At 35.2% G+C, this 12,124-nt stretch overlaps 1 protein-coding gene across 1 annotated transcript in view; it reads right to left on the reverse strand.

The window, feature by feature from the left end:
• Nucleotides 1-2,047: 2,047 nt before the first annotated feature.
• The window catches only part of Ralgps2 (Ral GEF with PH domain and SH3 binding motif 2), a 117,144-nt gene continuing 107,067 nt past the window's right edge, over nt 2,048-12,124 (reverse strand). The window contains exons 18-19 of the mRNA XM_048810221.1: nt 10,551-10,642; nt 2,048-7,551 (exon numbers count right to left, since the gene is read on the reverse strand). Coding sequence (XP_048666178.1) covers nt 7,522-7,551; nt 10,551-10,642 — 122 coding nt within the window. The 3' untranslated portion in view covers nt 2,048-7,521. The remainder of the gene's footprint in view (nt 7,552-10,550; nt 10,643-12,124) is intronic.

Raw genomic sequence — 12,124 nt, forward strand, 5'->3', positions numbered from 1 at the left:
GCAACGTGCCTACTAGTGACAAATGGCAAGACTCACCAAAGAGCAACTTTCTGACTTCCAAGTATAGGGCAGCTGCCATGGGACTTGATCTCTAAGCAAGTCTGTAAGCATTTTCCAAATCAGTAAAATCTAATAGCTTACCTGCTTAGGATCAAAATTATATACATATACACATATATCTATCTACCTATCTATATATTATTTATATATAAAAATATAAATAAGAGACTCAGAACCTGAGTGCTTGCTGTCACTTGTCTTCCTGAGGACCCCCATACTCTGGGGGGATGCCATACTGCTGTCTTTAAATAAATCTTTACCTGTGCTTTGCTTAATGACTCAGTCCTGTAGTTCTTTCTGGGACAAATGTCAAGATGTTGGTTGGTTCCAAGTTGTGGTTCCCCCCCTTTATGACTTCCTTGGACCCCTCTGATGTCAGAACCAGCAGCACAGGGCAAGAAATTTAATTACATGTTGATACCTTAGATTTTGCAATATTCTGTGGCCCAGTATTTTATTTAGTACTGACAATGGATACACTAATAAGTCATCCAGTGGTGGCCAAGAGTAAATGGACACTCGTTTTCTGCCTAAGACTATAAATATGCATTGCAAGAAAAAGTAGATTTAAGCTGAAGGTTTATCTAAAAATAAAATAGAAAAAATTATATTTGTGCTACGTTATAACAAACTCAGGGTTCACATTGGGGCTGTGCTATATACTGAGGTTTTCTGAAAGACTAGGTAGTTAAATTCTTCTTTGACATGCTATCACTGCATCTAACCCAATATTGTACTGGAGTCCTAGCCAAACGAAGACAAGAAGAAGAGACAACTGTCCTTATTTGCAGTTATTATAATTTCAACAAAATTTATAGACAAACTGTTAGCAGCTAGATGAGGAATTTCAAAAAGTTTCTGAACATAAGAATCACATGTAAAAATCAATCTCATTCCTATATATAATAAAATTAATGAGGAAATATAAGAAAAAAAGTCATAGTTAAAAGGAATTTCCTAGATATACACTAAAATAAATGTACTGAAACCACTAGGGAAAAAATTGTAAAATGTTATTTAAGGATATTAAAGGCCCTGAAAAATGGAAACAATCCATGTTTATAGACAAAAAAAAAAAAAAAAAGAAAAGAAACTTTTCAAAACAGGCTAATTCTTAAATTAATCTAAAAATCAAAACAATGCCAACAAAAGTATTTTCCCTGAACATGACAAGCTGATCCTAGAATTCACAGGGAGGATAAAAGAGTCAAGAACAGCTAAGGCAACTCTGAAGAACATAGTTACTTCACCACATAGATAGCTAGGATAATGAAGATGATAGGATACCGGATCGGTGACAACTAATAAAGGAGTAAATGGGGCTCAGAAACTTATGCGTACATGTTGAACTGATGTATGCAAAGTGGCAGGCAGTGTGTGAGGTAAAGACAGGCTGACCTCTCTGGAGAACTGCCATTGTTTGGCTCCTATAAAGAAATAGTGAAAACTTTCAAAGGCTACTAAAGAGGTGAAATAATTGTGGAAAACTGAGTTATGGTTACATTGAAGCTGAGCTCCCATGGAATTATTAGGTTGGGTGTGGCCAACAGGCCAGCCAATGACCTGCAGGAGACTCAACACAGGGAGTTTTGCACTTCTGACTGAAAGCGCCAAAGGCTGGACAATGGATTCTGTTTTCCGAAACAGTAAAATGAAACAATGTGTTGCAGAACCTATGGAACAGAGAATCAGCAAAGAGGCCTTTTGTGGGCTGCTCATATTACAGATCCACACTGGGGAGACAGTTGGAAATACTACACACACTTGCCTTCTAATCTCTAAGACCCCCTTGGTCTACATGACATGGTGTACCCTCATTCTGGGCTGGGGAAGAGCAATTAAAGTCTACACAGAACTTGCCTTGGACCAACAATCCTTGAGGTTACTTTTGAAAAGGGGAAAAATCAATTTAAAATTGATTTGGATTTGATAAAATAGTTAATGACAGAACTGCAAATATGGTAACAAAACATTCTTACACAATCAATAATTTTAAGTCATTTATTTCAATAGAAATATTTCAGAAAACTGTTCTTAAATTCATTTTAAATTAGCTTATGCAAACACACTGAAGATCACACACTCACATTTGCATATTAAAAAGAAACAAAAAGAGAGAGGAACCAAGTTGCACATCACTCAAGGAGGTCATAATGCAATTGAATGCTTCATTAGAGTACCTCAAGTTAACTGGGATAAAGAAGAAAAAAAAATGGCTTGTGTTTTCCTGAATATTATCATCACTAGGTATTTATTCCCACAGATGTTTGATCTCCTTTAGAATATGTTGGGAACCAGATCCCCGCAATGAATGCCAATAATAAAGGTGAGAAAATACTGAGAATTTGGTGACTTATTATCAGCTATTTTTATAGTCATACCTATTAAATCAATAATTATTGGACTACATATGGGAGTCGTTCTAATGGGGAAGGTATCTTCAAGGGAGGCAATATTTCTTACTTGGCATCTAATCTAAAGCACAGCTAATATTTATGAAGTTTTCTTCTTTTCTATTAAGGAAAAAAAAAGTTGCATCCCAAAGCACTCTACATATTCTTTTAACCCCATCATTGCTTTGCAGTTCAAATGGCTAGAATCAAAATTTAAATTCTGCTAATAACCCTCTAGGACCAATTACCCTTTCATTTAGGTTTAAATACTATGTTTATCTACTTTGCTACTCTAGAACATAATAGCCCTTTAAAAAGTGTAAAAAGAGCATCCTGACACAGATAAACAACAGTGCTCCAGGTCTTCTAATAATCTCAGAGAAGCAAAAGTATTTCTGAGATTTGCGTTCACTGAGAAAGCTAGGTTAGTCTCTAAATGTCTATACACTGGAGTCCTTTTCACTGTGCTGCACAAATATTTTCAGGTAAGCCATATCTGGTACGTTAAGTGACTGCTTGTTCATTCTGAGTCTTATTTAAATATAAGGATGAAGCAAATAAAATCTCATTTCTGGCCACAGGAACTGTGCTTACAAGATTCTAGTAGCTTTAATAAAAACCAAATTAATCTTCCTGGATATTTATTATTTTAGGGATTTCCAAGAGGGGCTGATTATTATTAACTCTATGCTCAAACAAGAGAAAAAAATGAACCCAGCTGGATGGATGTTCTTCAAAGCTGTTTTTTCAGGAGTGCTTATCAAAAGATTGATTTGAGTGGATTTATTTTCATTCTCCTACCTGGAAAAGAGAGAAGCAGGGAGGAAGTTGTATAAAAAAAGACTCGAAACCCAAGGAGGACTGCAACAAGCACCTGGAGGATCTGCACAGACATCCTTAGACTTGCTGTAAGATTAAGATGGTGGAGAGCATGCTCCTGAACTAAGAGGGCAAACTGTACTCAATGCCCTAAGAATGGTCTTCAAATTGATAAGGCACTGACCAAAATTTTACCATATTACAACTTGAGATATAGGTATAATGCAATTGCTTTCAATAAGCTTAAAAGTTTTATGCACAAATCTCTTTCATTAGAACCCTCTAAATAGAAAAAAAAAGTCACTTTAGACACAAGCCATTTTTAGGAGAACAAAATCAAAAGGTACTTAAATCACTTTAAAAAGGTCCACATTTATCATCAATGTGTCATTTATCATCAATGTGATTTAGCAGCAATTTTTGTTATCTCAAAGGCTTAGAAAAAACAGAATACACTCTGGCTGTAAAATCATAAATTTACTAATTTTGAAAGAAGTAAAGAAAGAAGAGAGAAAAACAAAAGCAAACCCTAAAAGGTCACTGAAGGAAGTCAGACAAACCTCACTGCTTCCTCACACAACAGTAGCACTCCTATTCCACCAGCACAGCGGGGAAATAACCTTCATTTTCAAAAAGGGATCCAATCATTTCAAAGGCCTTTGAGATACAGGGTTTCTTTTTATTAAAGATTATCTCCTGTTAAGTAACACTGGCACCCCGTGCTTGCAGAAGAAAATAATATAGTGGTTTAAAACCTGGTTGTAAAAGAATGTGCCTCAAAAAACAAGGAAATCAATAATTGATATGTTCTTCTAAAAAGCCAATGGATTAAATCTATTACTAGTAATGATTTCCTAATATGATGTCCTTCAGTAATAAATGTATACAGCAGTACAGATTTAACCTTAGGGAAAAAAGACAGATGCTAAACATTTGGCCAAGTAAATTCTAATGATTTTAAGAGAATGATAGGCTGCTAATTTTAGAGGGCCCCGGGTTCAACTAACAGATCTACTAGAGACTACTCTTTTTTACTTTCTATAGCAATAGGTCTTTTTGAGCTCCCTTATGAATCTTCTAGAAGAGGAAAAAAGCTGTTTATAAAAACTTTGCAGCTATAAACACTGTGAGTTGATATATAGAAATACCCAATACCAATACAGCCTGTAAAGAGGCAGTGCAGTAATTATATGGCATTTTTCACACAGAAAAATATTTGCCATTGAAGCACATGCCTAGGGAGAAAAAACACTCCAACTCAAATTGTTTGGATCCCTTTTTGTAATGCTTGTACAAATAATATTTACACAGTGAAGAAAACAGAATAGGAAGGTGTGTTTGATCATTTGTCTTTCAATTCTTACAGTTTTAAAAATAACACTATGAAAATTAAGCAAAGTCTGAACACAGAAGATACATGAAACCAAAAAACAGTGCCCAGAAGACCATTAGGTGATGGTTTTATAGTTATATTTTAAAAACTGATATGTTACTTTCATATAGAAAATAAGCTTCCATGTTCAAATAAGTTGTTACATGAGATGTGCCTCAAATTGTATTGTGGCTAGTTCTGTATACTACTACCCCATGCCACTGATATGCCAATCACTATGCTTATGCATCAGCTTAAATTTAAATAATAACTGAGTTTCTTGCCTATGGTAAAAAATGAGTTTAATGCTGATGAAAATTTTGAGTTTTTGGATCACTGATTTACAATCAAGGGCAGGTTTGATAAGATTTATCTTCCTACTAACAAACTACCTAAATATTCAATATAGTTTGGTGACTTATATTTTCTTTGTTTGAATTATAACCAGATGATATTTTGTGAATGACAGGTCAAAAATTCACCTACACTATTGTAATTCATTTCCCACCGATTTCAATTTACTTCAAATGCTATGAATAATCTTAAAAAGAAACGAGTAATCTTTTGAATAGACAAATCTGAAGATAGAAACAATTTCTACTGTACTGTTAGGTTAAATTTCAGACAGTCAGAGGCCACAACTCTGTCTATGGACTGTTACCCAAATGTGAACACTATTCTTATTCTGTACAAGCACTCATTAATGTTTAGAGCTGAAAATATCAAACACATCTTCCAACTTAGTTTGCTCTCTTTGGCAAAACTGTGAGATGTCAGGCTCTGACTTCCAGTTGCATATCTCCCAGATATGGTTAACCTACAACATACCTACCCTTAGCTTATTTATGACACACAAAATAATAATAAAAAAATCCACAGGGTTCTTATTCACAATATTTTTTGGAAAGCACATACACTGCTAAAAATGTTATTCTGAAGAGAAATAAACAAAGTAAGAAATTTATAAAAAATGCAAAACAGAAGTAAGATGTGCAAGGTCTACATAGTAATACTGCTGGCTACGCAGGTGTTTTTAGGCACCCAACATGGGTTAAGCTTAGATCATTAACTGAAAAATCATTCAGCACAGGCAACACTCTGCCCTCTCCAGCCTGTGTCACTACAACCCAGAAAAAAATGTATTTGTAACTATTATATGAGAAATCTATCTGAACTGTTAACATCTTTTCCAAACACAAAATGAAATCAAAAAATTTAACACTCAGAAAAAGTTCTTTTACTTTCCTTTGGATACATTTTAAGCTTATTATTTGTATACACAATATTTTTTGTTTGTTTTTTGGACTTGAGGGCGAAACTTACAATAAAATTTATACAATTTACTAAGAAAATAAATGTGAGAAATTTTATATGAGGCCCAAAGTAATAAGTCTATTAGGAGGTATCAGTCAAAAAACATTTCTTACTCTGGACCACTGCTAAAATTTATGATGTCTCATGAGTTTGTAACATCTGACAGTTTTGTTCAGGTGCAATTTTTTTTTTGTTAAAATTCTAAGGTATCACACCTTTTAACTTCTAAATTTGACGTTTATTTTAGAAAGTGGATGCACTGTTGCATAGAAGAGTTCTCTCAAAACTTCTTGGTTAACTACTGACAATATAGGTTCATGTCAAGGACTTATAGTTCAGTTTTAAGAAAAATGTTTTGGTATGTTTAAGGTAAGTCATAAAAGGAAGAAGGGTTTAATACTTAAAACTCCTAGATCCTCAAACTTGTCTTTTATCCCTCTTAAAATTACTGTCTTATGATAAAATACATACATATTTATGAGGAATCTTTTAAACAAATATGATCTTGAATATCATACTGAACAAAAACAAAACAAACAATAAAAAAATAACTCTGGCATTACGCACATTAAACACTGTAAAAGAAAATATCCTGGCAAAATATCAATATTATCACCTCTGATGACTCCCTGAAACTGGGAGAGGGATAATCCAATTAACTTGAAAAAAATTTAGTCATTGTAAAATCCTTCTCAGGAAAGTTTGAGATTACATTCTTTACTAAGCAGATCTATCATTCAACATTGAATTCATACAGAAAGTTAAACACGAAACCCAGTTAGAAACAACCATGGTTTTTAGAACCTATTTTAAAGAACTGGTAGATGAACACTCGGGCTTTGTGCCTCCTGCAGGAAATATTGTTCCCCAGACAGTACTCAATTCAGAAGTTTAGTGTTTAAAAAGATCTCCCCTCAACCAAAACCAGCCCTTCCTCCCCCATCCCAAACAAACCCAACAACTTACATTATCAACATTTCTAATCCTACATTCTTGCTGTGAGAGAAAACCAGTGAGGATATGGACTACTGGAGGCTGAACAAACCTTGCAGGTGGGCTGCTGGTAAAATCCCGCGAAATTAAAGTATCCGAGTATCACCACATTCAAAACCAGCTCCTGGTACCGGTACCATCCACAAGAAACATGTTCCTTTTCAGAGTGTATCTTAAAAAAAGATGATCCCCCCCCTCCAAAATCAGTACAAAGTTAAAAGAAATGGAAATCAGCTATGACCTATCCCAAGCGCAGCACTGCCAGAAGATTCACACACACTATTTGGTGTTTCATGTTGGTTTTCCTTTCACTCTTTTAAGGCAGTGGTTTCCACAGGTCAGTTCAGAGATAAGAAGCATGGTTCATGGCAGTTTGTTTCGCAACTCCAATTTGTTCTCTGGGAATATCTCACTTTATTCCCTGAAATGAGTGCTTTTTGGTTCAGCATTCCCAAGGCTGGGATGGAGCCTGTGGGCTCTTCCTGGCACAGGATGGTTTGCCGCTGGCATTTTCCGTCAGGCCCCAGCTCTTACCCAGGAGCAGAGCTCCACTTCTTCCTCTTCAGGCTTTTACTCAAAAGTCATCAAGTTTGTAGGAACCTGAAATATATAAGCATCACAAATTAATTCTTTAAAAGCTGTTTTTCAAACTAGTATTTCTTATCTTTCCTTGTCTTTTAGGCAAGCCCAAATCTTTCTGACTTACATATATTTTAAAGGAATGCACTAGAAGGCATTTCAATAATTTATGAATAATGAATGTAATATACTATAACAGTTTAGAGAAAAAAATCACTAAATTAATTTGCTCTTTCAAAAAAATTGATATCTAGACAGGAGGAAAGGGCAGAAAGGGTATCTTTCTCAGCTCCATGAAAGCCAAGAAAGATGGGGGCTCCACACAGGTGCTTACTGAATGAACTAACTATGGTTCTTACAGGGATGAAATTCCAGACAGGCAGGCTTGCCATCATTTTCATTGTATGTCACAATCAATTCCTACATGCACATCTTAAAAATCATCACAGATGCTTTTATAACGATTATTAGGAACAGTTTTATGAAATCATTATTGAAATTATTATGAACTTCTTTGTGAAAAGAACCAAAATTCATTACACAATTCTGATCTAATACTTTATGACTCTGAAAGATCAATAGGTTTTATAATAATTTACTGCTTACAGATTGTACAAAATCTGAAATTCAATAATTCTCCGAAATGCTTTTCATTTTTAGAAATTAGTTGATGAATTCTACAGTTAAAGAACTAATAAAAGGTTTTAAAAAAATAACAACAAACAAACAAGAAAACAAAACCCCAAACAAGAAACAAACAAACAAATCCACTCAATCCTGAAAACTGTTTCCAGGTTGCCCTGGCTCTCTGTATACCAGTGATCTCCTCCCTGTCCTTTAACACAGCTCAACAGTTCTCACAGGTCATCTGTCTTTCTTTCTGAAAGCTCTTATACTCAAAACCCTGTGTTTCTTAGATGTGCCAGCTTCTGAATGAGAATTCTATGGGAAATATAATCACAACCGAATTATAAATCAAATATAATACAATGCTCATGTGCTTAAAATGTAAATTCCCAAGTTTGGTTTTAAAAAATCCATAGTAAAGAGTAAAAGTCTCATTTCTTCCTAAATTATCTGTCATTTTAGGTATTTTGCATTTGAATCAGTCTTCTAAAAATTTTCAAATTTTGCAGGTTCTTTTTGTAAGTTTGCGTCACCCTGATTCTTACAAATGTGGAGCAAAGAAACAACAACAAAACAACAAACCTATTTATGCACATTTGGCTGACTTTGTTAGCAGAAAGGTCTACCAATGCACAGTGAAAGAAACTGTGCCTCCATGCTGGTGTGTAAATACGGCCTAGATTAATCTTAGAATCTGAGGGTTATTTTTAATAAACAAGACTTAATACCCTAAGCTACATTTATTTATTTATTTGGTGCCAGAGATAGAACCCAAGGGTGCTTAACCACTGAGCCATATTTCCCTAGCCCTTTTTAATATTTTTATTTAGAGACAGGGTCTCAATGAGTTGCTTAGGGCCTCGCTAAGTTGCTGAGGCTGGCTTTGAGCTCATAATCCTCCTGTCTCAGCCTCCCGAGCTGCTGGGATTCCAAGTGTGTGCCACCATGCCTGGCTCCTAAGCTCCATTTAAAGAAAACATGTAGCATAATAAGTGAATCCTGAAAGGCTTTTGTCTTGGGCAAAAGATCTGTTTCATTCTGTCCCAGATACTAATGTGACAGGCAAGAAAAGAACTTTTGTATTTCATGTACTTTGTGGAGGTTACTAAAATATTAGTCTTTCACAAAGAAGTGAAATAAAAATGAGAGAACAAAGCTCACACCAACAATACTCATAAAGAATGGACTTAAAGAGTTCATGTTGCAGGTCTACCACTTTTTTTACTTGTTTGCTCTACCTAAGTGATTCAGTATCTCTGAGCCTCAGTTTCTTAAGAGGTAATAACTTGAATACTAATATCAGAAGGTAAAAAATACTTTTATAAGCTTTCTCAACTTAGAGTATTATATTATTCAAAATTAGCTACTGATAACATTTACTGTGTTCTTTGGCATTATCAATACCCTAGGTCAATGATTTTTAAATATACTTAACTGGAGTCTAGTTCTATGAAATGTATAAAGAAATTTTTGTAATTACATTTACTTGTTATCTACCAATTTGTGATTCAAATCTTAACTCTGCAACAGAGTGAGGAAAACAATGTGATAGATTCCTTCTTCTCTGTAGTGAAAGCCTTTCCATTAGACCATCTTTGTTTCAGTAAAACAAAAATATACAATAAGATAAAGAGGGATTTTGGTTTCACTGCAACCACAGGAAACTACCTCAAGTGGCCATCAATCAAAGATGAATAGGAACAGTTTTTGTTAATTTAGAGGCCACCTTGCTCTTGCCCTACCTAGAGCTGTCCTCTTGCTATGCTGCACCGATGCTAGCTCCCTTTTCTATCTTGAACACTAAGCTAGTTCCAGCTTCAGGGTCTTTGCATGGGCTGGTCCCTTTTCCAGCACTCTGCGCTCCCTAATCCTCACATGGATGGTTCCTTCTTGTCATTCATGTCACTATCATCACCTTGGGGGGAAAGTCTCACTGATTTAGCTTTGGGTATCTGAAGCTGTCTCTACTCTCTATTTCACACAATTCTATTACATAGTTCTTATGAATTGGAATTTTGCTTTTTGTTTACTTGTTTATTATCTAGCTCCTGACTAAAGTGTAAACTTCACGTTCTGTTGACTATTACTAACAAGAATAAAAACACCACCATTTTCCCAGTTCATTAAGAAAACAAGTCTAGTTCTTTTGGGAACTTTATTTATTTAGGCACTGGGAACTGAACCCAGGGGTACTTGACCACCAATCCGTATCCCAACCCTTTATATATTTTATTTTGAGACAGGGTCTTGTTAAGTTGCTGAGACTGACCTTGATCCTCCTGCTTCAGACGCCCAAGCAGCTGGGATTACAGGTGTGCACCACCATGCCCGACTGGACCTCTTTTTATGTTCCCAAGTTACAAACTGTTCTGACAATTAAGAAAAAAACTCACCTGTTGTTTGTTACTTTGGCAGGCTGCACTCAGATGCTTAAACCACAGCATTGCATTCATTCTACTGCCAGCTTGAAACTTGTATGAATTCCCTATAATTACCAAAAACAAGAAAGCGATAAGGATTTTACCACATAGTAACTCTTCCAGATATTAAAGAGTGAATTAAACATCACTAGAGTTCTGTTTCAGGATCCTATTCATTTAATACCTAGTCTCCTACTACAAATAAAAAGAATAGTTCTCTGTGTAACCCATCCAAATGCTATCCTATATTCAGAAAGTCACTGTTTTACAGCTTATAAATGATCTTTAAAATAATATATACATAAAGATGGCTTCTCCAGGTTTGTCTCTGTGGATAGATGATCTAAAATTAGATGTTAATAAGTTTTTGCAGCCAAAGGGCTTCAACCTGTGTTGTTTAAAAATACATAAACATTAGCTATTCAACATGATTAAGGATTAATCAGGTAGCATCAACATGGGCTCAGCTTTCAGCCTTGAGTCAACCAGTCATTTATCAGGATCACTGCAGAACTGGAGAGTTCGGCTGGGGGCTCACTGGAAATGTCTAAGATGTCTTTTTTCTCTTTTATGAAATTGGAAATCATTGTGTGGCGTGTATTCAGGAGTTCCTATGCTGACTAATCAAGGCTGACACACTAAGGGTATTTATATGGCTATATATATTAAGATGAGTAAAGAATAAAATGAGAAAGATACATGTACTAAAGGCTGCTCTGAGTTGAGCTTTGCTTACTTTTCTCACTGATGTAAGTTCTTATTTCACAATTCTTCTGAAGTATACTTTTCTTTATATCTGCCTTCAGTGATTGAGGAGCCTGACTAGATTCAAATATTATCCAGCTTTCCTTTGAGATTTTAACACTTAAAAGTTTTCACTTTCAGAAGCAACTGCTTCTTCACCCAATGTTTACTAGGTCAGATAACACTGTTTTGATTACTGAATTCAGATACAGACTTAAGGTCAATAGAACAGAACACATCTACAATTAAGCTGGTCACAGCTACAATTTATACCCCAACCCCAATCCCCAGTACAAACATTATGAAAACCTTGGCTATATTATGCTAAGGAAAACAAAGAATTTCTTAGCAAAATTCAATGATTTTACTCTAAAATGTAATTTTATAAATAATGCCTTTGCGATTTTGTGGGGCTGGGGCTTTTAATTGAGAATGTTGACTAGGGAGTGCTTATTGTGTAAATCAATCTATTTCCCTCAAAACAAGACATTTTGCTATGATTATTTTTTTCTGCATCTAAATACAGATTTAATTTTTTACTTAAAACTATAGCATCCAAAAAACAGAATTTCTGTTGATACAAAATACCAACTAAATAAATGCAGGTCAAGATACAGTTGTAAAGTCAACAGAAGTTAATGAGTTCAGTTGTGAATTGCTGGAGTGGATGGTTTTGGCAGATGTGGCGAGTATCTCTCTTCTGGCCCCCTCTGGGGTGCTTGTGGACTAATAATGGTGGCCATTATTAGAGAAGAGCAGCAACCAGGGAAGGAGTCTCCCATGGACCCTGTGGCATTCACTGA

This window comes from Marmota marmota, unplaced genomic scaffold (assembly GCF_001458135.2).
Source record: "Marmota marmota marmota unplaced genomic scaffold, marMar, whole genome shotgun sequence".
NCBI lineage: Eukaryota > Metazoa > Chordata > Mammalia > Rodentia > Sciuridae > Marmota > Marmota marmota.